Source organism: Bufo bufo, chromosome 10 (assembly GCF_905171765.1).
Source record: "Bufo bufo chromosome 10, aBufBuf1.1, whole genome shotgun sequence".
Taxonomy (NCBI): Eukaryota; Metazoa; Chordata; class Amphibia; order Anura; family Bufonidae; genus Bufo; species Bufo bufo.
Genome location: NC_053398.1, coordinates 111,459,461 through 111,487,280, shown reverse-complemented (window position 1 = coordinate 111,487,280; position 27,820 = coordinate 111,459,461). Strand labels below are relative to the sequence as shown.

The following is a 27,820-nucleotide window of genomic DNA, read 5'->3' as shown; positions in this document are numbered from 1 at the left end:
GGTCATATTTTTTTCACGGCCAGGAAACACGGCTCACGGATGCGGCTGCCAAACGGTGCATTCTCCGTTTTTTCCACGGACCCATTGAAAGTCAATGGGTCCGCGAAAAAAAACGGAAAACGGCACAACGGCCACGGATGCACACAACGGTCGTGTGCATGAGGCCTAAGGCTGGGTTGACATCTGCATCCTTAATTCCAGCAGCCTGTTCCATCGAGGGAACAGACTGCCGGAATTTGGCCAGGCTACAAATGCTACATGCAGCATTTTTTGTCCTGCCAAAAGCTGGCACATATACCAGTAAGCAGCTGAACTGCCACCGGATTCTATTACAGTGCGGTGCACGGTGGTATCAGGCATAGCCGGATAGGGTAAACTCTGGCAGTCTGTTCCTGCGGCGGAACAGACTGATGGAGACAAAACCACAGATGTGAACCCAGCCTAAGGCCTCTTTCACACTGCCGTATGGCTATTTCTGTGTTTTTTGGTCCGTTTTTCACGGATCCGTTGTTCAGTTTTTTTTGTTTCCGTTCCGTTTTTCCGTATGGCATATACAGTATACAGTAATTACATAGAAAAAATTGGGCTAGGCATAACATTTTCAATACATGGTTCCGCAAAAACGGAACGGATACGGAAGACATACAGATGCATTTCCGTATGTGTTCAGTTTTTTTAGCGGACCCATTGACTTGAATGGAGCCACGGAACGCGATTTGCGGGCAATAATAGGACATGTTCTATCTTTCATCGGGACGGAAAAACGGAAATACGGAAACTAAATGCATACGGAGCACATTCCGTTTTTTTTGCGGAACCATTAAAATAAATGGTTCCGTATACAGAACGCAAAAAACGGCCCGCAAAACGGAAAAAAAAAAAACAGTAGTGTGAAAGAGGCCTAAACCATATTCTTATCAGTTTAATAAAAACTGAGCTATAATGAGTGTTTATGAGGTCAGGAGATCAGAGATAAGAGCTTTCAGATGACGGGATTCAAAGAAAAAAAAAAAAAAAAAAAAAAAAAAAAAAAGACTGTGAAAGCTGAAAAACAGACTGATTTTTAACCCTTGTATCTCAGAAACGGCTGAGCATTTGTAATAAAGAACAAACGAAAAAAATAATTTTTAGCTCGAAAGTCAAAATGAGTAAAACGTGATCATAAAAAAAAATTGCCCCAAAAAGGTGTGCATAGCCTAAACTAGCTATAAAATCACACTAGACATGAATAATTTTTTGCTCCAGCCTCATATATTCACTTTAGAAATTATAAATACACCGACATTTACACCAGGAATGTATACTTTTATGCCTCACCATTTTCTCCATGGGATAGAGGAAGGGCATGGAGGCTTGGTATGTCACCAGAAGGTTTATTTGAGTCTTCTGGAGAGATTCTGTTTCCTTTTGTCCTTTTCTTTTTCTTCTTCTGTGGGAGATAAATCACATATGACTAAAATAAGAAAAGAAAAAAAACTAAAGGCATAGAATTGCCTTATATCCATATCTGTTTATTACTTTCCCATTTTTCTCTTCCCTTCCTCTCCCCAGATTCAGTTCACTATCAATATTCTCCTGGAACGAAATAGCAGTTTTGTTGTCTGGAATCTGAATCAAACCATAAATTCCAAACACGGAAAGGGTTAATTACTCTTACCGGTAATTGGTTTTTCCAATAGCCTCCACAACGGCACTCACAGGAGGGTGTCCCTGCCCCCAGGACAGGAAAACACGCAGGAGCGCATGATTTAAAAAGGCCTCCTCTCTTATTGACTAAATAGGTAAGGGGAGGACACGGAAGTGATGCAAGAACAAAAAATAATGTATTAAACATCATATTACATAATTTGACAAAACAGAAGAAAAAAAAAAGGGAGGGAAAAACTCAGTGCCGTTGTGGAGGCCGTTCGGAAAAAGCAATTACCGGTAAGAGTAATTAACCCTTTTCCCCGGCGCCTCCACAACGGCACTTGCAGGAGGATCAACAGAGTAATGAGCTCTAGGGAGGGACAACAACAGAAAGGATTCTACGACCAAAAGACAAGTCCTTGTTCTTAAAGGGAACCCGTCATCAACTTTATGCAGCCCGTACAAACAGCAGAATAAAGTAGAGACAGGCGAGTTGATTTCAGCGGTCTGACATTTATAAGTTAAAAGTAAGTGGTTGTCGAGAACCAACATCACAATCATTGCAGACTGGGCCTGGAAAAGAGTCCCGGCCACCTGAGAGGAGTCCTGGTTATTCATGAAGTCCTGCTCTCCTGCCCACCTGCTGATGGCTGACCGTCTTCTACCTAGTTGTCTCCCTCTCTCTCTAGGAGAGAACTGCCAATCATCAGCAGATGGACGGGGAGAGCAGGAGATTATAATAACCAGGACTCTTCTCAGGTAGATTGGGCTCTTTTCCAGGCCTGGGCTGCAATTATTATGAGGCTGGTTCTCAGCAACCACTTACTTTTAGCTCATGAGTGACACCCCGCTGAAATCAGCATTTCTGTCACTATTTTATGCTGCCCTCAGTGAGGTCAGCATAAAGTTGATGACAGGTTCCCTTTAAGAATATCCAGCTTGTAATGATTGATAAAAGTCATAGGGCTTGCCCACGTGGCTGCTATGCAGATCTGGTCTAGAGAAACTGAAGCCGACTCAGCCGAGGAAGATGACACAGCCCTAGTTGAGTGAGCTCTTATTCCGCCAGGGGGATAAAGATCTTTCTGGAGATAGGCTAAGGTAATAACATCCCTGATCCATATTGCTATGGGTGACTTGCTGGCCGCCTGTCCCTTTTTAGGACCCTGGTATTGGAGGAAGAGATGATCTGACTGTCTGAAACTATTTGTGGCATCCAGGTAGGATAACACGCTTCTTCTAACATCCAGATTGTGGAACTTTGTATCTCTTTCAGTTGTTAGAAATGGACAGAAGGAAGGCAATGATACTTCCTGTTCACAATGAAACCTGGAGACAACCTTGGGAAGGAAGGACAATGCCTGAGAATTATGTTATCGTCCAGGACTGTTCGATATGGAGGCTTGCAGGAAAAAGCCTGGATTTCTCCAAACCTTCTTGCGGTTGTTATTGCTACAAGAAAAACTGTTTTCTAGGTGAGTAGTTTTAACGGGATCCGATCCACTGGTTCAAATGGAGGTTCCATCAGGACTGCGAGGACCAAGTTTAGGTCCCAGGGTGGAATGACGGAATGGACGGTAGGCAACCTTCTCGTAGCCCTTTTTAAAAAAACATTTAATAAGTGGGGAGTCTGCCAGTTTTTTTTTTATCTAGGAAAGCACTTAAGGCTGATATCTGTACTTTGAGTGTAGCGGGCCTGAGACCTTTATCCAATCCTGCCTGCAAGAAACTAAGAATCTGAGGAATGTCTGGATAAAGGCTATTTGAGAAGGATAGAAAAGTGTTCCAGGTTCTTAAATAAATTCTGGATGTTATAGGCTTACAACTCAATATCAATGTGGCAATGACATCATCAGACAACCCTTTCTTCTTCAAGGCGAGGCGTTCAGCTGCCGGGTTGAGCTGGTTTATCTTTGGATGAAATACCGGACCCCGATGGAGAAGGTCCGGGATCGAAGGAAAGGTACAGAATATTCCCGCAGACAGCAGGGGGAACCAAGACCTTCTTGGCCAAAATGGAGCAATGAAAATTACTTGAGCACCTTCCTCCTCCACCTTCATCAGAATCAAACTGAAGGGAGGGAACGCATAAAGTAGAGTATTCAGCCATGGCTGGGATAGAGCATCTATCCATAAAGGCTGGTCTTGACAGGAGAGGGAGCAAAATATCTTGGTCTGTCTGTTGTCCCTTTGTGGCGAATAGATCTAGGTCTGGTACTCCCCATGTCCAATAGATCAGCTGAAATATATGAGAATTTAGGGACCATTCTCCCTCCTTCAAAGTTCTGCGGCTGAGGAAGTCGGCTTGTTTTCTCCTTTGACATGGACCGCAGTTAGAGATAAGATTTTTTTCTGCCCAGAGAAAAATGTCCCGAGACACTGACCCTTGAATGATCTTTTTTTTCCCTTTTATCTTGGCGGTGTCAGTAAGGGTACATAAGACTGGGTCCAACTGAACTTCTAAATTAAGTACCAATTCTAAATAGTCCACAACATCCGACCAGCTTCAGTTTTAGACACCGCCAATATACTGTAAATGGATTGCCGTACCCTCATTAATTTTACATTTTGTGTATAGTAGATATTTAAGCCATTTCATTTTGCAGAGATTAGAGAGGGTGTAATGAAGTCTAGCTATCGAAACGTGTGCTGTGCTATAGTGACGTAGCGATTCTTTTATACAATATGTCAGGAATATTATCCCACTGCTGAGCAGATACAGACATTTATCAAGAGTGACGCACCCATATGCCATTCTTGATCTTCCTGCACTGGCGTGAGATGCGGCTAATTTATTAAAGGGGCTCTGCACTTAGTTTAAAGTGCTGATCTATCCTCTGGATAGATCATCAGCATTTGATCGGCGGGGGTCCGACACCCGGGACCCACGCCGATCAGCTGTTTGAGGAGGGAGCGGCGCTCCATTCAGGTGAACAGAGCTTAGCCTCGGCCAGGCTAGTTGATACTAGTCGTGACGTCACTGGGCCTGCGGTAAACAGTGAGAAGGCCGCGGCGCTGCTGGAGCGCCGCTGCCTTCTCAAACAGCTGATCGGCGGGGGTCCCGGGTGTCGGACACCCGCCGATCAAATGCTGATGATCTATCTAGAGGATAGATGATCACTTTAAACAAAGTGCAGAACCCCTTTAAGAGACAGATGCCTTTTAATAAATCAGGCACATCTCTGTCCTGCCGTGCTCCAGACACTGAAGTCTACAGCGGCTACAGGCAAAAGTTACAGTAAATCTGGCACTTCGGTATAGTGAAGAAATGCTTCAAAAGTATCAAATTATTGTGCAAGTACGGCGTGCGCCATACTCTGGGGCATTAGTAGTGTAAAACCTTTAGTAAGTGTCCCCCACTGACTCAGTCCATCAACCACTTATCATTACTTTAACATCAAACTCTGGAAGACCAATTACTTAAAGGGAACCTGTCACCATAAAAATGCAGTATAATCTAACAGCAGAATGATATAGAGCAGGAAAAGCTGAGCGGAATGATATATAGTTTTATGGGAAAAGATTCAGTAAAACTTGTATTTCAATCATTTAAGTTCCTGCTCATTCTGGGCTTTGAGGTCAAGGAGGCGGTCCTATCAGTGATTGACAGCTCTCTCTGTATACAGAGTCATAGAGGAAAGGCTGTCAATCACTGATAGGACCGCCTCCTGGACTTCAAAGCCAACAGCTATCTCTGTACACACAGTCATAGAGGGAAGGCTGTCCATCACTGATAGAACCGCCTCCTGGACTTCAAAGCCCAGGAATTTAAATGATTGAAATACAAGTTTTACTAAATCTTTTCCCATAAAACTATACATCAATCTGCTCAACTCCTCCTGCTCTATAACATGCTGCTGGTAGATTATACTGCATTTTCATGGTGACAGGTTCCCTTTAAGTAATTGGTCTAGTTAATATAATTTTTCCTAAACTTTATACACTTTTTTTTTTTTTTTTAAGTGCCACCCTTTTTCAAGCTCCTTAGATACCACGGTTGCTATTGAATGTGGCATCTAAGAGATTAAAAGACAACCAGGATCAGAGATTTTTTTGATTATATCCATTACAGCAAGAAACCAGCCATCAATCACTGTCAGGTTCCTGCGGTTAATCACACAGGAACAGAACGGTGAAGGTTAAAAAAAAATAAAAATCAACCAGCCCAAAATTTAATATATCATACAAGCTCACTTATAGGTTCAACATTACCAATTGCACAGAGAAATAAAAATTGGTGTAAACCTTCTTTGGTTTCTTCTGTTCTGCTGGAGATGTCTTCAAGTCAAATTCAGGGTCTCCATGATTAGCGTTCATGGCCACTGGTGAGCTGCAAAAACTGAATGTTGTTGGAAATGCCATAGATGCAACTATACAAAAAGTGAACTTGTATAAATTAAAGACAATGAACCTTTGGTTAGGTTTCGCCAGTACTTACCCATCCGTTATGCCGCCGTCTCCACAGCAGTCAGAATGACTGTGGGCTCTTCTGCTCGGGTCCTGACTGAATGTGTCCCAGAGTCTTCCTGTACACATCCAGCTGCAGCTGAACAGGAAGACCCGGGAACACATCCAGCTGCAGCTGAACAGGAAGACTCGGGAACACATCCAGCTGCAGCTGAACCGGAAGACTCGGGAACACATCCAGCTGCAGCTGAACCGGAAGACTCGGGAACACATCCAGCTGCAGCTGAACCGGAAGACCCGGGAACACATCCAGCTGCAGCTGAACGAGTCGGGAACACATCCAGCTGCAGCTGAACGAGTCGGGAACACCTCCAGCTGCAGCTGAACGAGTCGAGAACACCTCCAGCTGCAGCTGAACGAGTCGGGAACACATCCAGCTGCAGCTGAACGAGTCGGGAACACATCCAGCTGCAGCTGAACGAGTCGGGAACACCTCCAGCTGCAGCTGAACGAGTCGGGAACACCTCCAGCTGCAGCTGAACGAGTCGGGAACACCTCCAGCTGCAGCTGAACGAGTCGGGAACACCTCCAGCTGCAGCTGAACGAGTCGGGAACACCTCCAGCTGCAGCTGAACGAGTCGGGAACACATCCAGCTGCAGCTGAACGAGTCGGGAACACCTCCAGCTGCAGCTGAACGAGTCGGGAACACCTCCAGCTGCAGCTGAACGAGTCGGGAACACCTCCAGCTGCAGCTGAACGAGTCGGGAACACATCCAGCTGCAGCTGAACGAGTCGGGAACACCTCCAGCTGCAGCTGAACGAGTCGGGAACACCTCCAGCTGCAGCTGAACGAGTCGGGAACACCTCCAGCTGCAGCTGAACGAGTCGGGAACACCTCCAGCTGCAGCTGAACGAGTCGGGAACACCTCCAGCTGCAGCTGAACGAGTCGGGAACACCTCCAGCTGCAGCTGAACGAGTCGGGAACACCTCCAGCTGCAGCTGAACGAGTCGGGAACACCTCCAGCTGCAGCTGAACGAGTCGGGAACACCTCCAGCTGCAGCTGAACGAGTCGGGAACACCTCCAGCTGCAGCTGAACGAGTCGGGAACACATCCAGCTGCAGCTGAACGAGTCGGGAACACATCCAGCTGCAGCTGAACGAGTCGGGAACACATCCAGCTGCAGCTGAACGAGTCGGGAACACATCCAGCTGCAGCTGAACGAGTCGGGAACACATCCAGCTGCAGCTGAACGAGTCGGGAACACATCCAGCTGCAGCTGAACGAGTCGGGAACACATCCAGCTGCAGCTGAACGAGTCGGGAACACATCCAGCTGCAGCTGAACGAGTCGGGAACACATCCAGCTGCAGCTGAACGAGTCGGGAACACATCCAGCTGCAGCTGAACGAGTCGGGAACACATCCATCTGCAGCTGAACGAGTCGGGAACACATCCATCTGCAGCTGAACGAGTCGGGAACACATCCAGCTGCACGAGTCGGGAACACATCCAGCTGCAGCTGAACGAGTCGGGAACACATCCAGCTGCAGCTGAACGAGTCGGGAACACATCCAGCTGCACGAGTCGGGAACACATCCAGCTGCACGAGTCGGGAACACATCCAGCTGCACGAGTCGGGAACACATCCAGCTGCACGAGTCGGGAACACATCCAGCTGCAGCTGAACGAGTCGGGAACACATCCAGCTGCAGCTGAACGAGTCGGGAACACATCCAGCTGCAGCTGAACGAGTCGGGAACACATCCAGCTACAGCAGAACGAGTCGGGAACACATCCAGCTGAACGAGTCGGGAACACATCCAGCTACAGCTGAACGAGTCGGGAACACATCCAGCTGCAGCTGAACGAGTCGGAACACATCCAGCTGCAGCTGAACGAGTCGGGAACACATCCAGCTACAGCAGAACGAGTCGGGAACACATCCAGCTGAACGAGTCGGGAACACATCCAGCTACAGCTGAACGAGTCGGGAACACATCCAGCTGCAGCTGAACGAGTCGGGAACACATCCAGCTGCAGCTGAACGAGTCGGAACACATCCAGCTGCAGCTGAACGAGTCGGAACACATCCAGCTGCAGCTGAACGAGTCGGAACACATCCAGCTACAGCAGAACGAGTCGGGAACACATCCAGCTGCAGCTGAACGAGTCGGGAACACATCCAGCTGCAGCTGAACGAGTCGGGAACACATCCAGCTGCAGCTGAACGAGTCGGGAACACATCCAGCTGCAGCTGAACGAGTCGGGAACACATCCAGCTGCAGCTGAACGAGTCGGGAACACATCCAGCTGCAGCTGAACGAGTCGGGAACACATCCAGCTGCAGCTGAACGAGTCGGGAACACATCCAGCTGCAGCTGAACGAGTCGGGAACACATCCAGCTGCAGCTGAACGAGTCGGGAACACATCCAGCTGCAGCTGAACGAGTCGGGAACACATCCAGCTGAAGCTGAACCAGTCGGGAACACATCCAGCTGCAGCTGAACGAGTCGGGAACACATCCAGATACAGCTGAACAGCCCACAGCCAGTCTGAACATAGTGGATACAGCGGCAGACTGTGCTGACAAAACTATCTTTCCTACACAGCACCGGGATTTTATGAAATACCCCGAGAACCCCTTTATTAGACACATTTTTGTAATTTTACTTCAGATGCACAGCTGTCAGAATATAACATATTTCCTATTATCGCCACCCATCACGTTCAATAATACTGGCATCCAGTCAGTAACTATTAGTTGTAGGCACAAGCAGCAGCACCCTTATCAATAACGGCAGATCATCCCATTACAAGTATTTCTCTCTGAGGCATCAGATGTAACAGAGCAGAGACTGTCGTTTAGCAAGATACATGATAGTGTGTTATTTCTGGTTTTACACAGGACTGCATATAATATACCATCACACAGCATAAAAATGCTGCCTAGAAGACATAGGTAATGAATGCATCTCTGCATCTTGCAAAGTCTGCCCTAACTTTAACCCCTCTAAAGATGTAAAAGGATGTAACTTTTTTTGTCTCATCTCATTCACACCTTTTTTGCCCCAACCTTTCGTGGATGTTGTGTATTGCTGTTTACAAGAGTTAGGCTACTTTCACACCTGCGGTTTTGTATTCCGGTTCTGAGATCCGGCAGAGGATCTCAAAACCGGAGCAAAATGGTTCTGTTTGATTTAATGCACCAGGATGCATCCGTTCCGTTAGGATGCGGTTGTATTAAATCAAAACGGAACAAAATCGGACCTGGCATTAAAATCATTGTAAGCAAAGGGTGACAGATCCGATAAAAAACGGATCCGGCACCATTGACTTACATTTTTTTTGGTGCCGGATCCGGTTTGTTCCATTTCGCAGACCGGACACAAAACCGCAGCTTGCTGCGGTATTGTGTCCGGTGTACAATACTGAATAAACCAGAACTGATGCATCCTGAATGGGTTTTTCGCCATTCAGAATGCATGGTGACAAAACTGCAAAAATATAGATGTGGGGCAGAGCGGTTGGCAGAGATGGTAGTTGTACCGTACTGATGAATTTGGGTAGGTGCACTACCTGATGACTATACCGTTAGAGGGGTTGGTAGTAAGATTTGTAACTTTGTGGCAATACAGGTTTGGTGTTCACTCCTGTATGTAGCTATGCCGATAAAATAGAATAAAATATGTTGCAAACATTAATAAAGGAGGAGCGCAGACAGGTGCTTGATGCAGATGCACCCTATTGATGTCACGTTACCCGTTCTGCTACGGTGTTGTTCGCCAGCCCTGCTCCAACTGCCCGTGACGTGGCGTCCCACGTGGGCGGGAGCGGCGGCTTGGAGTAAAAAAAAAAAGAGCGGGTTCAATGTGAGTCCTCGGGTTGATGCATTCCTTAGAGAGATCGGCAGGTGCCTGTTTATTCTTGTCTCCAAGTACTGTGTTTGCGATCTGAAGGGTGGCGATGCTGCAGGATACCAGACGCGTTTCGAAGCACAATGCTTCTTCCTCAGTGGCCTGCAGCAAAGTGGTATGTCCTGGCTTTTAAAGGGAGAGGTGCTTCACCCCAGGGAGGAGGGGCGTTACCAATTGGGAAAAAGTGGAAGAGAGTGGCAGTAAAAACATGGAGTGGATGCTGCTGTTTGCAGGATATGGTATTCCATGTTTTTATATGTTCATTTATCAGTGTGTGTCGGCTTCTCAGTGTGTGGTGTGTGCCGGTGTGACAGGGGGTGAGCAAGTGTGCATTCAATGAGTTTTTCATGAGGTTGTCATCTCCATCATATATATAATTCGGGATGGTGCACTGGTGCGGTGCAGGTGCGATATTGGTGCGTTATGTGGTGAATGTGAGATTTTTTTTAAATAGTCGGGGCATAGGATAAATAGTGGTATTTTCCAGGTGCTGAGTGTGGACTGTATTTAAAGATAGTTGAAAAATTTGGTGGTAGGATTTTTTTGGGAGAAATTTTTTAAAAAATATTTCCCAAAAATGTTTTAATACATTTTTTGGGCAAAGATTGGAAAATTGGTGGCGTTAGGGAACGGTTTCTTACCCTATATTTGTATCGTCTCTTGAATTAGTGTGATGGTGACAAAACTGAAGCATTTCGCTCTGGTTTTGAGATCCTCTGCCAGATCTCAAAACTGGAACACAAAACCGCAGATGTAAAAGTAGCCTTAGACGTCTGTTATTGGAACTTTATTAGATCTTGGTTGCTAAAAAGGACACTGCCATTTCCATTGGCCTCATACACACCGGCTGGTGCGGCAGGGCCTATGAGTGACCACTACTCCCAACTACAGTGGTGAAGTGAGGAGTAAAGGGGGGATTGAGATCCAAGTTCTAGAAATAGTGAGGGCCTTAGGAATCGGACATTTATCACCTATCCTGTGGGACAGTCCCTTTAAAAGGGTTGTCCGGGTTCAGAGCTGAACCCAGAAATACCCCCATTTTCACCCAGGGAGCCTGCCCCCCCCCCCCCCCCCCCGATATTAGCATTAGAGCATTTCATGCCCCGATGCTCTCCCTTGCCCTGAGCTGGATCACGCAGGACAAGAACTTTTTTGTTTATGTTTTTACACTGCCAGGTGGAGGCTTCTGCCCAGCATGGTATTCAATGACATCACTGGTTCTGATGGACGGGCTTTGGCGCTGCCCTAGCCGCATAGATGCTCAAATTAGGGGGGCAGCCTGGGCGAAAATGTGGGTATGTCCGGTTTCAGCTCTGAACCTGGACAACCGCTTTAAGTTAAGAATTTACAATTCTCAATAAAAAAAAAAAACCTTGGCATCTTAATGATACATACAGGCAATACGGACAACCCACATTTTCTTTAATCTTCTTAGTGGTGCCACTCTTCCTATGGAAATGTACCTTCAAACTACTGAGCGACCACATGGTGAATTATCTGTCAGACCCACTGTATAAAGAAATAAAAGGGTTCAGTATACTCACTCTGTATTCAGAGATCCAGATGAAGGGCCTTCAATTAGAACATCTGGATTTGTGTAAACGAGGCTTCCACCATAGTTTTCATTCTGAGGAGAAAAGCAGGAAGATAACTTGATGACACAGGGCACAAAAAGGGAGAGAAACTAGATAAAACGGAAATTTTATTAATTTTGGTGCAGTTAGAAATCAGGCATCATTTACGCAGTCTCATTGTCCGCGCTCTCTGTACCACCTAACAGCACCAGGGAAGCAACATTTCAGTTCCCCATTTGCTCCTATTCATAAATTATGCAATTAAAAAGCTTTTTGGAGTATTTAATAGTGATAACCAGGCATGGAATTCAGCCAGTTCCCTCCAGTTCTCCAGATCCGGTTGTTAAAATTAAAACTGGATCAGAGAACCACGTTACCTGCCGAGTCCCGATCCGGTGCTCTGGCGGTGGCAGGGCAGCTAGAGATGTTCACTTCCATTGCTTTGCGCACTGCTGATAGTTTAGCTCCTTAGTTCAGTGTTATGTGTGTTGCATATATATATATATATATATATATATATATATATATATATATATATATATATATATATATATATATATATATATATATATGGTATATTTATGTGTGTTGCATATATATGGTATATTTATGTGTGTTGCACATATATGGTATATTTATGTGTGTTGCATATATATGGTGTATTTATGTGTGTTGCATATATATGGTGTATTTATGTGTGTTGCATATATATATATATATATGGTATATTTATGTGTGTTGCATATATATGGTATATTTATGTGTGTTGCATATAAAAATATATATATATATATGGTATATTTATGTGTGTTGCATATATATGGTGTATTTATGTGTGTTGCATATATATATATATATATATATATATATATATATATATGGTATATTTATGTGTGTTGCATATATATGGTATATTTATGTGAGTTGCATATATATGGTATATTTATGTGAGTTGCATATATATGGTATATTTATGTGTGTTGCATATATATGGTATATTTATGTGTGTTGCATATATATGGTATATTTATGTGTGTTGCATATATATGGTATATTTATGTGAGTTGCATATATATGGTATATTTATGTGTGTTGCATATATATGGTATATTTATGTGTGTTGCATATATATGGTATATTTATGTGTGTTGCATATATATGGTATATTTATGTGTGTTGCATATATATGGTATATTTATGTGAGTTGCATATATATGGTATATTTATGTGTATTGCATATATATGGTATATTTATGTGTATTGCATATATATGGTGTATTTATGTGTATGTGTGTTGCATATATATGGTATATTTATGTGTGTTGCATATATATGGTATATTTATGTGTGTTGCATATATATGGTATATTTATGTGAGTTGCATATATATGGTATATTTATGTGTATTGCATATATATGGTATATTTATGTGTATTGCATATATATGGTATATTTATGTGTGTTGCATATAAAAATATATATATATATATGGTATATTTATGTGTGTTGCATATATATGGTATATTTATGTGTGTTGCATATATATGGTGTATTTATGTGTGTTGCATATATATGGTGTATTTATGTGTGTTGCATATATATATATATATATATATGGTATATTTATGTGTGTTGCATATATATGGTATATTTATGTGTGTTGCATATATATATATATATATATATGGTATATTTATGTGTGTTGCATATATATGGTATATTTATGTGAGTTGCATATATATGGTATATTTATGTGAGTTGCATATATATGGTATATTTATGTGTGTTGCATATATATGGTATATTTATGTGTGTTGCATATATATGGTATATTTATGTGTGTTGCATATATATGGTATATTTATGTGTGTTGCATATATATGGTATATTTATGTGTGTTGCATATATATGGTATATTTATGTGTGTTGCATATATATGGTATATTTATGTGTGTTGCATATATATGGTATATTTATGTGTGTTGCATATATATGGTATATTTATGTGTGTTGCATATATATGGTATATTTATGTGAGTTGCATAAATGGTATATTTATGTGTATTGCATATATATGGTATATTTATGTGTATTGCATATATATGGTGTATTTATGTGTATGTGTGTTGCATATATATGGTGTATTTATGTGTGTTGCATATATATGGTATATTTATGTGAGTTGCATATATATGGTATATTTATGTGTATTGCATATATATGGTGTATTTATGTGTATGTGTGTTGCATATATATGGTGTATTTATGTGTGTTGCATATATATGATGTAGGGGTGGGCGATATGGCCTAAAATCTATATTGCGATATAATTTTAAGCATGTGCGATATATATTGCGATATATTGTTTTCTATATTTGGGGGGGCGTGTTTAAACTTTTTTTTACTTTTTATTTAATAACTATTAGTCTCCTTAAGGGCTAGAACGTAGAACCCTTGTCATATTCACCCTAATAGAGCTCTATTAGGGTGAATAGGACTTTACACTCTCCCTGCTGCCCTGTGCTTTGTGCACACAGCAGCAGGGAGCTGATCCCCCTCCCCTAAACGGTGCCATCCACAGATTCCCCCCCCCCTCCCCTAAACGGTGCCAATCCATCCACAGATTTCCCCCCCCTCCCCTAAACGGTGCCATCCACAGATTTCCCCCCCCTCCCCTAAACGGTGCCATCCACAGATTCCCCCCCCCTCCCCTAAACGGTGCCATCCACAGATTCCCCCCCCTCCCCTAAACGGTGCCATCCACAGATTCCCCCCCCCCTCCCCTAAACGGTGCCATCCACAGATTCCCCCCCCTCCCCTAAACGGTGCCATCCACAGATTCCCCCCCCTCCCCTAAACGGTGCCATCCACAGATTCCCCCCCCCTCCCCTAAACGGTGCCATCCACAGATTCCCCCCCCCCCTCCCCTAAACGGTGCCATCCACAGATTCCCCCCCCCTCCCCTAAACGGTGCCATCCACAGATTCCCCCCCCCTCCCCTAAACGGTGCCATCCACAGATTCCCCCCCCCTCCCCTAAACGGTGCCATCCACAGATTCCCCCCCCTCCCCTAAACGGTGCCATCCACAGATTCCCCCCCCTCCCCTAAACGGTGCCATCCCCAGATTCCCCCCCCCTCCCCTAAACAGTGCCATCCACAGATCCCCCCCCCCCTCCCCTAAACAGTGCCATCCACAGATCCCCCCCCGACGCTCACAAGAATACATTTAAAAACTAATCAGTAACTAACTTTATTCATTGGTGATCTCTTTACTGTATACCTTACTAGGTCTTAGCTCCGATAACAGCAGGCAGTGCGGGGGGCGGCGCTCATTCACTGACATCACGCGCCTGCGCCGCCTAGTGGGAGGAGCAGGCGCGTGACGTCAGTGAGTGAGCGCCGCCCCCCGCACTGCCTGCTGTTACCGGAGCTAAGACCTAGTAAGGTATACAGTAAAGAGATCACCAATGAATAAAGTTAAAGTTACTGATTAGTTTTTAAATGTTCTACTGTCAGCGGCGTGGCCCTGTATATTCTAACCCCCAGGCAAGCGTCCCTGTCACCATGGGAACGCCTGGGGGTTAGAATATACCATCGGATTTGAGTTTTCACGCGCTCACTGAGATCGTGAAAACTCAATGATTTACTGTCAGTCCCTCCCCTCCTCCTCCTCTTTTGTCATTGGTAGTCAGCGGCAGCCGCGCACAGTGGGGAGGGAGGGACTCTCTCCTTCTCCACTGTGCCGGCTCAGGAGAAGATGGTGCGCGCAGAGAGCGCGATCATATCGCGGTTCGGCGATATAGGCGATATGCTCAAAATCCATATCGTGGCACAAATTTATATCGCATATCGCCTATATCGCCCACCCCTAATATGATGTATGCATATGTAAACATGTGTCGTGATGCAGAGTGTCCGCTATTGAGTAGGGAACCTGATAAAAATGTGAATCCCCACACTGCTGATAACCTATCCTGAGGATAGTTCATCAGTATCTGATTGGTCATGATTTGACTTTCGGCACCCCTGCCCATCAGCTGGTCCAATCACTTGAATGGGACTGAGCTGCCCATAGGCCATATGACCGATGAATGTGACGTCACTGGCCTAGGAAAAGACTGGAAACGTTGCGGTATCTTTAAACAGCTGATCGGCAGGTGTGCTGGTAGTCGGACCCCCACGATCTGATACTGACGACCTATCCTGAGGATAGGTCATCAGTATTAAACACTCTGGCAACCCCTTTAAACGTTTTTTATAATTTACCTGCTCCCGGACTGTGGGGGGTGTTCCTCCAGCCTCCGGTTCCCTGCTGTTCGACTTCATTTCCTGCTTCTGCCGCTGGTGCATTATATACTCATAGGTGCTAAGCTTATTCCACACTGGGATAAATGAAGAAAATACAATCACATAAAATCTACATACGCATATGCTACATATTTGGCAGGAAGGTCCATATATATTTGGACACACATTTTCTTTTTATTGCCTGTTTACTAAAACATAATCAAGTCATAGTTATATAATGGACAACTTTTAGCCTTCATGTGAGGGTATCCACATTAAAATTGGATGAAGGGTTTAGGAGTCTCAGCTCCTTTAAATGTGGCACCCTGTTTTTAAAGGGACCAAGAGTAATTGGACAATTCACTCAAAGACTGTTTCATGGGCAGGTGTGGGCAATTCCTTCATTATTTCATTCTCAATTAAGCACATAAAAGGCCTGGAGTTGATTTGAGGTGTGGTGCTTGCATTTTGAAGATTTTGTTGAAAAGTAAACATGCGGTCAAAGAAGCTCTCCATGCAGGTGAAACAAGCCATCCTTCATCTGCGTAAACAGAAAAAACCCATCCGAGAAATTGCTACACTATTAGCAGCTGAAAAATCTACAGTTTGGTACATCCTGAGAAAGAAAGCAAGCACTGGTGACCTCAACAATGCAAAAAGACCTGGACGCCCATGGAAGACAACAGTGGTGGATGATCACAGAATAATTACCATGGTGAAGAGAAACCCCTTCACAACATCCAACCAAGTAAACAACACTCTCCAGGATATAGGCGTATCAGTATCCAAATCTACCATAAAGAGAAGACGGCATGAAAGTAATACAGAGGGTTTACTGCACGGTGCAAGCCACTCATAAGCCTCAAGAATAGGAAGGCTAAATTGGACTTTGCTAAAAAAAAATCTTAAAAAAACCCGCACACTTCTGCAAGAACATTCTTTGGACAGATAAATCCAAGATCAACCTCTACCAGAATGATGGAAAGAAAAAAGTATGGTGAAGGCATGGTACAGCTCATGATCCAAAGCATACCACATCTGTAAAACACAGCAGAGGCAGTGTGATGGCTTGGGCATGCATGGCTGCCAGTGGCACTGGGTCCCTAGTGTTATTAATGATGTGACACAGGACAGAAGCAGCCGGATGAATTCTGGGGTTTTCAGAGACATACTGTGTGCTCAAATCCAGCCAAATGCACCAGGAGTTAACTGCCGCGGATCGCAGCGCCCTGTCAGAGGCAGGGTGCCGGCAATGTGTTTCTGCCGCCGGCTGTATTTGTATATTAAAATGAAGAAATTCGTGGCACACCACAGTTAATTTGATGCAATTTAATTATTGGTTGATGTTCTACATCATTTCATATATTCATACATATATGTCCCACGTTACACAACTTTAATTTGCTCCTATCCGGATGTATTGAATATATGTATGAATATATGAAATGATGTAGAACATCAACCAATAATTAAATTGCATCAAATTAACTGTGGTGTGCCACGAATTTCTTCATTTTACTACGTGACGATCCCTCGTCCTCCGTGGGCACCCATTACCCAATAGGGTGTGCGGATCTCATTATCTCCTGTATTTGTATATTAAACGTTAATTATCATTGGTGGCGCAGTGTGCCCTGCCCCCCCCCCTCTCCAGTATTAAAAACATTGGTGGCGCAGTGCGCGCCCCCCCCAGTAATAAATCATTGGTAGCAGTAGCCACAGAGTCCCCTCACCTCCTCTCATTGGTGGTGCAGTAACAGCTTCTGATCGGAGCCCCAGCAGTGTAATCCTTGGGCTCCGATCGGTTACCATGGCAGCCAGGACGCTACTGAAGCCGTCCATGGTAATCTCCCTGCTGCTGTGTGTACTATGCACAGGGCAGCAGAGAGTGTGAAGTCCTATTCACCCTGATAGAGCTCTATCAGGGTGAATAGGACAAAGGATTAAAAGATCCCCCAGGTTCTAGCCCCTAAGGGGAAAAATTGTTAGTAAATAAACTGTAATAATAAAAAATAAAAAAAAACACACCAAAATATTAAAGGGAACCTGTCACCGTGATTTGATGTATAGAGCTGAGGACATGAGTTTCTAGATGGTCGCTAGCACGTCCACAATACCCAGTCCCCATAGCTCTGTGTGCTTTTAGTGGGGGGAAAAAAACATTTGATCCATATGCAAATTACCCTGAGATGAGTCCAGCGTGAAGGAGCCCAGCACTGCCCCGCATCCTCAGAATCTACTCCTTGCTCCCCGACGTCAGACAGCCAGAGCGCCGTAATCTCGCGATGCGAGAGCTAGCGCATGCACAGTGTCCTCATAGTGTTCCTTCCCTGTGCTGGCACCAGCCTCAGAAAAGGAACTGCGCATGCGCTAGCTCACTCATTGCGAGATTAAAGCGCTCTGGCTGACGTTGGGGAGCAAGGAGGAGATTCTGAGGATGCGGGGCGGTGCTGGGCTCCTTCACGCTGGACTCATCTCAGGGAAAGGACTCATTTCAGGGTAATTTGCATATGGATCAAATGTTTTTTTTTCCACAATAAAAGCACACAGAGCTATGGGGACTGGATATTGCGGATGTGCTAGCGGCCATCTAGCAACCCATGTCCTCAGCTCTATACATCAAATCCCGGTGACAGGTTCCCTTTAAGTATAAATCACCTCCTTTCCCAATTTTACATATAAAATATATAAACAATAAATAAACGTATTATATATCGCCACATCCGAAAAGTCCAAACTATTACAAAATATCTCCTATGCGGTGAACACCGTAAAAGATAAAAAATAAAAACTGCGAGAGTCGCAATTTTTTTTGTCACCTTGTCCCCCAAAAAATAGGATAGGACTGCTCGATTATGGGCCGGATGTTCCATAAAACGCGGAGTGCACGCGGCTTTTTTTGGCGTTTAATTTTTTCGCATGGTATCAAATATTGCAAAAAATTTTTATGGTATCGAAACCGAATCCAAATTTTGGTATCGAAACAACCGTACCTGGCAGAGCATTAAAAAGGAGGAAACACAGTGTCCGGTGATGTCCATGAGTTCAAGACTTCAGCCAGTCATTGCCAACAAAGGGTTTTCAAACTAACATTTTATTTACAATTATTTAATTTGCCCAATTACTTTCTAGCCCCTGAAATGAAGGGATTGAGTTTAAAAAATGCTTTAGTTCCTCACATTTTTATGCAATTATTTTGTTCAACCCACTGAATTAAAGCTGAAAGTCTGAACTTTAACTGAATCTGAATCGTTTTGTTCAAAATCCATTGTGGAAATGTACAGAACAGAAATTAGAAAAATGTAGTCTCTGTCCAAATAAATATGGACCTAACTGTATAAATGGGAAAATTAGGATGAAAAATTATTAACCCTTTCACTACCGGAGGTTTTTGCATTTTCATTTTTCTTCCCCATCTTCCTTGAGCCATAACTTTTTTATTGTTCCGTTCACATAGCTGTATGAGGGCACATTTTTTTTGCGGTACAAGTTGTACTTTCTAATGCCACCATTAATTACGGCATACAATGTAGTGGGAAGCAGTAAAAAAAAAAAAAAAAAAAATTCCAAATGGGGTGGAATTGAAGGAAAAAAACAAACGCAATTCCTCCATCGTTTTATGAGTTTTGTTCCCACGGCGTTTCGTTTGCGGCAAAACTGACCCATGCCCTTCATTCTCTGGGTCAGTACGATTACAACGATACCTCACATGTACAGGTTTTGTATGTCTAAATAGTGTAAAAATAAAATTTAAACTTTGAAAATGGAACATTATTTTTTACATCACCATATTCTGACCCCCATTACTTTTCTATACTTATGTCTACTGAGCTGTATAGGGGCTCATCTTTTGTGGGACAATCTGTAGTTTTGATTGATACCATTTTGGAGTGTGTGTGACTTTTTGATCACACCTTTTTGGGTAAGCAAATGAAGCAATGAAAAAATGGCAATTCGGCCATTTTGACCCTTTTTTCCGCCATTAGCCGTATTGGATTTTTAAAAATATATTTTAATAGTATGGGCGTTTTCGGTCGTGGTGATACCCATGATGTTTATATTTATCGTTATTTAGGTATTTTTTAATTATATGGAAAGGGGGGTGATTTAAACTTTTATATATATTTATAATGATTTTGAAGCTCCTATACGAGCCTATAAATTCAGTTTTTTAATTTTTTTCATTTTGTACAATCAGGGATTCTTAAAATGATTTTATGACTGTCAATTGCTCATTTCTTTTTTGCCATCTAGTGGCCAAAAAAATTATTGCAGCATGAATACTATCAGCCTCGTCAGCGAGGCTCTTAGTATTCAGAGCAACTACCGACAGCCCCATTGGCAGCAGGGCATTTAGATGCAGTGATCTCACTTGATCACGGCATCTAAAGCCTTTAATTACCGCAATCGGCATTATTGCTGGTCACAGTAATTAGCAGCAGGTCTCTGCACGTGCGAGCGGGCGCCATGTTCGCACATCGCTGGTAGCGAAAGGGTTAATCTCTACTTCACTATAGGTGATAAATAATACTAATTCCACAATAGGTTTGTCTTTTATAATATGCATGCACAATGCAATACATCTAGTCTACTTTTAAAAAACAATGGATAATAATGGTGTGTAAGAGGTTACCGTTTAAATTGGATAGCAGCGCGTGCCACATGGTATTACCAATCAAGTGGCGGGCAGCAAAAGTGACTTTTTAGGGCATGTACGCTGTAAGACTGGGTCTCTACATTCAGAAATTCTATGCAGTTCTTGAAGCCAAAGCCAAGAGTGGATTCAAAAGGTGAAGACTTAGAAGAGGGAGATTACATCAACAACCCACCAGAATACTCCAGGGATACATATGTAAGATATGGAGTTTTGTATCTGTACAGGCCTGGACCTCTCACCGCTCCTGACATGTCTGTTTTAATAGCTTCATGCATTCCCCATGTAATAACAATTCTGGAGCATCTATTCTTATGTCTGTATGTTGTGCCATTCCTTTATTATTTCTACTAGAAGTTATGAATTCATTGCTATTAGCCTTCAGTAAGGGTACAGAGGGGTGTTACCAGTTGGGGGAGGGGGGTGGCCCTGCACAGTCTGAAAATGGCAGCACTGATTGGATAGAGTGAGTCTGTGCAGGTACACCCCCCCAACTGGTAACACCCCTCTGTACCCTTACTGAAGGCGAATAGCAATAACTTCTAGTAGAAATAATAAAGGAATGGCACAACATACAGACATAAGAACAGATGTTCCAGAATGGTTAGTGCATGGGGAACGCATGAAGCTATTAAAACAGGCGTGTCAGGAGCCGTGACAGGTCCTCTTTAACCGTTAAAGGGCTTGTCTCACTTCAGCAAGTGGCATTTATCATGTAGATAAAGTTGATGCAAGTTACTGTACTGTGATTGTCCATATTGCTTCCTGTGCTGGTTGGATTCATTTTTTCCATCACATTATACACAGCTTGTATCCAGGGGTTAGGACCACCGTGCAGTCCATCAGCGGTGGCCGGGCTTATTTACTAAAGGAAAAAGCGCAATTGCACTCCCGCAATCCTGGCCACCAGAGAGGCCGGTGCTTTTTCTTATAGTGTGCAAGCAAGACCAACGCTGACGGATTACAGCGTGGCCGTAACCATGGAAACCAGCAGTGTGTAAGGTGATGGAAAAAGGAGTCCAGCCAGCAAAGTATGCAGTGTGGACAATCACAATACATTAGTAAGTGCCTTGTATTAAAGGGGTTGTCCCACAAAAATTTTTTTTAACATTTTTCAAACCAGTACCTGGATCTGAATACTTTTGTAATTGCATGTAATTAAAAATGTAGCATAGCCACTGAGTTATTCACTGAAATCTATCTGTATAGCGCCACCTGCTGTTCAGTTCCATCCTTCAACTGCCACCAGCTGTTGCAGAAAGGACACCCTCGTTGAGAAAACGCACGCCCAGCTTGAAATAAACGTAGTCGAACAATTGGACCAGTGAACGTGGAGATCTCTGGACCCATGTGAGGTACAGGGCTGGTTCTAGCTTTGTTAGAAAGGTATTGTCATGGACTGTAGGATATCACATATCTATAGGATTTTATTTTTTATATTATTCATGGGATAACCCATTTAACTTTCTCTACATGATAAATGCCATTTGCTGAAGTGAGACACCCCCTTCAAAAGCTGTGGGAAACTCCTGTTCTATTTACCGGGATCTGGATAGTAAGTGACCCCCAAAGTACCTACATTTATCTAGAGGCGGTGGTTGCAATAAGAGGAAATGTTGGCGGATTATAAAATGAGACATGGGGTATACTCCAGATGTGGATGTGTTTGAGTGCACCCCGACACGAAAAAGAAAGCGATTTTGATATGTATTATTTAGTTAATGTCAAATCTTCCTTTTTGTAACAGAAAACATCTTCTATCCTGAAGGGTGTAGAGTCTTAAAAGACGGATACGTACAGAGGTAGATGTGAAAGCAGAGCAGCTGCCCTATCAGCAGTATAGTAATGAGTCCCATCACTGAAACGAGAGCTGCTAGGCCCAAAATGACAGACGCTTGAGTCTCCACCGGGGCTGCGGGAAGGAACACGTACCACGTGTCTGACAGGTTCTGGATGGCTGCAAAACATGAATGATCGAGGTTACCATCTGCAAACACAACTAGATCCAGTAGTCCACACTATATAAAATCGGACAGACATAGGACACAGGGTTGTCACGCACATCGTGACCGAAAACCAAGCGGTAAAAGCACAGTCTATCTTCTCACCTACCTATGGGCATAGAAGGGCAGCAGAGCCCGCATCTTACTGCCAGCTTTCTGTGAATGCTTTGAGGCCCAAGTGCCCAGTGCAGTCTGTCGCCAGCGTTATGGAGCTCCATACACTAGTGACAGAGACCCTGATGGAAATGCTAGGTCTCTTACCAATACCTATACGAGCCGCTCCAGTGGGTAAGGCACGTTCTCGGGAGTCACTGTACTGATGAGCTCCTGGCTTTCCCCACTAAATCGGCAGCTTCCTCCCTACACACTGTATAGTTAGAAGGCTGTCAAATATACGCCGGAGGGTGGAGGGGGCCCGCAGATCAGGAATATCCGGACTCCAGCGCACCGTCCTCCTAGAGCTTCTAATCGGGGGATTTAAGAAAACAACTGAGCCAAAAAAAAAAGTAACTGCATTGTAATATTGTTAAGATGAGACTATTGCAATTAGATTATTTCCAATGTGTCTTCTACATCTGGTCTTTACAAGGGAAACAGCCGTCTATGGATGGATGCTGGTCTGGCTAGTTTCCCTTGTCAAATCCCAAGGCTTGTCGGAAAGTTGGATCTTCACTCATAGGGAGACACTTCCAATAGGTGGCACTGGCTGGATGGTTCTCTTTCTTGGCAGATGCCTCTTTGCGTATTCGTTTCCCATGGAGCATTTCCAAAAGTCTCCATACAGGACTGGTCTCTGTAAGGACACCCTTCCTAAACTGCTGGTCTTGACAAATCTAATAGATGCCACGGAACACTTTAGTGTTTGCAGAAAAAAAAAAATGCACTTAATTTGGTTGTCCCATTAAAAATCCTTATCCTCTAACCACAGGGTAGGGGGATAAGGGTCTAACTGGTAGAGTCCGACTGATGGGATTCCTGCTGAATAGGGCTCTATGTTCTCCTGTTGAATGGAGCGGCAGCGCGCATGCATCTGTTCAGCGCCATTCAACGTCAGGAGGGGCAGAAAGCAATGACATTCGTTAGGAGATGAATGTTTATTGCCTTTAGGTGATCAGGCAATGAATTGTCGGAAGCGTTCCTTCAACAATTGCCTGCCCGTCAGTGGGATGAGACCGCTGTTATTACATACAGCGATCTCCTCTACAGTATGGGGAGGAGTGATCACTAATGCCATCATTTTCCAATCAGCCTAACTGACTACTAATTGCCTTAATTCCCTCTTGTAATGTAACTATTATTAGGTCCCTTCATTGACCATTAAATTGTTATTGTTAAAATTATCAGCTGTGTCGCCTCTTTATTCCTAGTGTCGTTATACTTGTATAATAGGTGTGGTAAGAGACTGGTAGTCGCGCGCTGGCTCCAGGCTCTTATTTTCAGATTTTCTTCTGCCTACCACATGAGATAATGTTATTCCTTCCTGACACATAGGAGTCACTTCTGTGTGTTGGGCAGTGTCTGAGGGACATTTTATCACAGACGTGACGCCTATGTGTCAGGAAGGAATAACATTATCTCATGTGGTAGGCAGAAGAAAATCTGAAAATAAGAGCCTGGAGCCAGCGCGCGACTACCAGTCTCTTACCACACCTATTATACAAGTATAACGACACTAGGAATAAAGAGGCGACACAGCTGATAATTTTAACAGTAACAATTTAATGGTTAATGAAGGGACTTAAAGGGAACCTGTCACCTCCTAAATGCATGTAAACCCGCCAGCAGTACCTCAGGGTAGCCCGCAGTGTGATACTAATCATACTTTCCATCCTGCAGTCCGATGCTGCATAAGGTCCGAAAACAAGTATCCTCCGTTCGCGCTAATTTGCATGTCAACTTGAAGTCAAGGGGGCAGCGGCCTCCTCGCTTCAAGTCAAGGTAACCACGCCCCCTCTAGCCTTTGAGTGACAGCCCACAAATCGGCTTTGCTTTCCGAAGTCTCGCGCATGTCAGGGCATGGGATCGCGCAGTAAAATAGAGGGCACCGCGCATGCACGAGACTTCGGAAAGCGAAGCCGAATTGTCGGCTGTCACTCAAAGGCAAGAGAGGGCGTGGTTACCTTGACTTGAAGCGAGGAGGCCGCTGCCCTTCTCGCCGTTGACATAGAAGCAGCGAGCAGGAGGAGAGACAACATCAATATTAAAGGCCCAGAGACCACTTAAAAAAAATTATATATATATATATATATATATATATATATATATATATATATATATATATATATATATACATACACACAGTGGGGGAAATAATTATTTGACCCCTCACTGATTTTGTAAGTTTGTCCAATGACAAAGAAATGAAAAGTCTCAGAACAGTATCATTTCAATGGTAGGTTTATTGTAACAGTGGCAGATAGCACATCAAAAGGAAAATCGAAAAAATAACTTTAAATAAAAGATTGCAACTGATTTGCATTTCATTGAGTGAAATAAGTATTTGAACCCCTACCAACCATTAAGAGTTCTGGCTCCCACAGAGTGGTTAGACACTTCTACTCAATTAGTCACCCTCATTAAGGACACCTGTCTTAACTAGTCACCTGTATAAAAGACACCTGTCCACAGAATCAATCAATCAAGCAGACTCCAAACTCTCCAACATGGGAAAGACCAAAGAGCTGTCCAAGGATGTCAGAGACAAAATTGTAGACCTGCACAAGGCTGGAATGGGCTACAAAACCATTAGCAAGAAGCTGGGAGAGAAGGTGACAACTGTTGGTGCGATTGTTCGAAAATGGAAGGAGCACAAAATGACCATCAATCGACCTCGCTCTGGGGCTCCACGCAAGATCTCACCTCGTGGGGTGTCAATGGTTCTGAGAAAGGTGAAAAAGCATCCTAGAACTACACGGGAGGAGTTAGTTAATGACCTCAAATTAGCAGGGACCACAGTCACCAAGAAAACCATTGGAAACACATTACACCGCAATGGATTAAAATCCTGCAGGGCTCGCAAGGTCCCCCTGCTCAGGAAGGCACATGTGCAGGCCCGTCTGAAGTTTGCCAATGAACACCTGAATGATTCAGAGAGTGACTGGGAGAAGGTGCTGTGGTCTGATGAGACCAAAATAGAGCTCTTTGGCATTAACTCAACTCGCTGTGTTTGGAGGAAGAAAAATGCTGCCTATGACCCCCAAAACACCGTCCCCACCGTCAAGCATGGGGGTGGAAACATTTTGCTTTGGGGGTGTTTTTCTGCTAAGGGCACAGGACAACTTATTCGCATAAACGGGAAAATGGACGGAGCCATGTATCGTGAAATCCTGAGCGACAACCTCCTTCCCTCTGCCAGGAAAGTGAAAATGGGTCGTGGATGGGTGTTCCAGCACGACAATGACCCAAAACATACAGCAAAGGCAACAAAGGAGTGGCTCAAGAAGAAGCACATTAAGGTCATGGAGTGGCCTAGTCAGTCTCCGGACCTTAATCCAATCGAAAACCTATGGAGGGAGCTCAAGCTCAGAGTTGCACAGAGACAGCCTCGAAACCTTAGGGATTTAGAGATGATCTGCAAAGAGGAGTGGACCAACATTCCTCCTAAAATGTGCGCAAACTTGGTCATCAATTACAAGAAACGTTTGACCTCTGTGCTTGCAAACCAGGGTTTTTTCCACCAAGTATTAAGTCTTTTTTTGTTAGAGGGTTCAAATACTTATTTCACTCAATGAAATGCAAATCAGTTGCTATCTTTTATTTAAAGTTATTTTTTCGATTTTCCTTTTGATGTGCTATCTGCCACTGTTACAATAAACCTACCATTGAAATGATACTGTTCTGAGACTTTTCATTTCTTTGTCATTGGACAAACTTACAAAATCAGTGAGGGGTCAAATAATTATTTCCCCCACTGTATATATATATATAAAAATAAAAAAAAAATTATATATATCTCCTTACATTTCGAATGTCTTTAATTTACAAGTCTATTATTACAGTTATAAATTAAAGATTAAAAAAAAGAAAAAAAGAATATCACCTTCGAATTGCTGGTCGCTCCTTAACGCTGCCGGGTCAACGAAGTATACAACAAATACATAGGATGAAATTGTGCTCAGCACCACAGTGCCCAGAAAAGCAGATATAAGACAGTTGAAAAACAGCCTAAAAAGTGGAAAGAACAAGAGCGTTTGTAAAATCCCAGACCATGTCTTCTAATTATCAAACGTGAAGAATGAAATTACACCCAAGAAATATCTGCAATCACTGCAGGAGCCGGTACCACTACCACAACTAGAACATGGCAAAACCTGCATGCTTATGGTTTCACTTCTAATCCAAGTAACATAAGGATGCTTCATAGGGTTTGAAAATACTATGGTAGATGCTCTATACAGCAGATGCCAACCCCATAGGATATACTGTATATCATTACTGTATGCTACAGATCCCTCCAGCCCCGAGTGTTACGATGTGAGACAATTTAAAGTGGTAGCTGACATGTTAGCTGGCATCAAGGCAGGATGCAAAGCCATGCCAGCGGTGCAGAGACCTGCACATGACAGTAGCATCCTCAGACACCCCCGCCGATCAGCTGTTTGAAGAGGAGGCGGCGCTCCATGCGAGCGCTACTTCCTCTTTGTTACACTGCCCGTACTCTCGGAAGTGCGACGGACGTTTTTCTCATATGAATGCAGCCTAGTGGCCAGTGCAAAAACTGCAGGATTTAAAATTATATATATATATATATATATATATATATATATATATATATATATATATATATAAAAATAAATAAATATCACCCAAAAAAAATGTTTAACATAAAAACATGATTTAAATAATGGGTCATTTTCTGATGACACATTCCTTTTAAACTGTCCTGCCTTGATCCATAACCTTTTTATTTTTCCGTTCACATATCAGTCTGAGGGCTTATATTTTGCAGGACAAATTGTACTTTCTAAGGCCACTATTTAATATGGCATACAAGGCAGTGGGAGGCGGGGAAAAAAATTCCAAATGGGGTGAAATTGAAAAAAATAATAATATATATATAAAAATAACACAATTCCTCCATCATTTTACGGTTTTGTCCCTATGGCGTTCTCATTGCCGCAAAACTGACCCTTGCCCTTCATTCGATGGGTCAGTACAATTACAATGATACCACATATGTATATGTTTTTTATGTCTAAATAGTGTCAAAATTTTAACTTTTGACCCCTATAAGTTTTTTATAGTTTTAATTATTACCATTTTGGAGTGTGTGACTTTTTGATCACATTTTATAAAAAAAAAATTAGGTAAGAGAAGCGTTGAAAAAATGGCAAATCTGCCATTTTAA

At 43.4% G+C, this 27,820-nt stretch overlaps 1 protein-coding gene across 3 annotated transcripts in view; it reads right to left on the bottom strand.

The window, feature by feature from the left end:
- ZDHHC1 (zinc finger DHHC-type containing 1) overlaps window positions 1-27,820 on the bottom strand; it is a 61,709-nt gene that overhangs the window by 8,245 nt on the left and 25,644 nt on the right. For 2 of the 3 annotated variants that reach the window (XM_040409744.1, XM_040409743.1), the window contains exons 6-11: window positions 26,513-26,637; window positions 22,269-22,427; window positions 15,796-15,911; window positions 11,499-11,581; window positions 5,875-5,959; window positions 1,318-1,453 (exon numbers count right to left, since the gene is read on the bottom strand). In XM_040409744.1, coding sequence (XP_040265678.1) covers window positions 1,318-1,453; window positions 5,875-5,959; window positions 11,499-11,581; window positions 15,796-15,911; window positions 22,269-22,427; window positions 26,513-26,637 — 704 coding nt within the window. The remainder of the gene's footprint in view (window positions 1-1,317; window positions 1,454-5,874; window positions 5,960-11,498; window positions 11,582-15,795; window positions 15,912-22,268; window positions 22,428-26,512; window positions 26,638-27,820) is intronic. The other variant, XM_040409745.1, reaches the window with a different exon arrangement.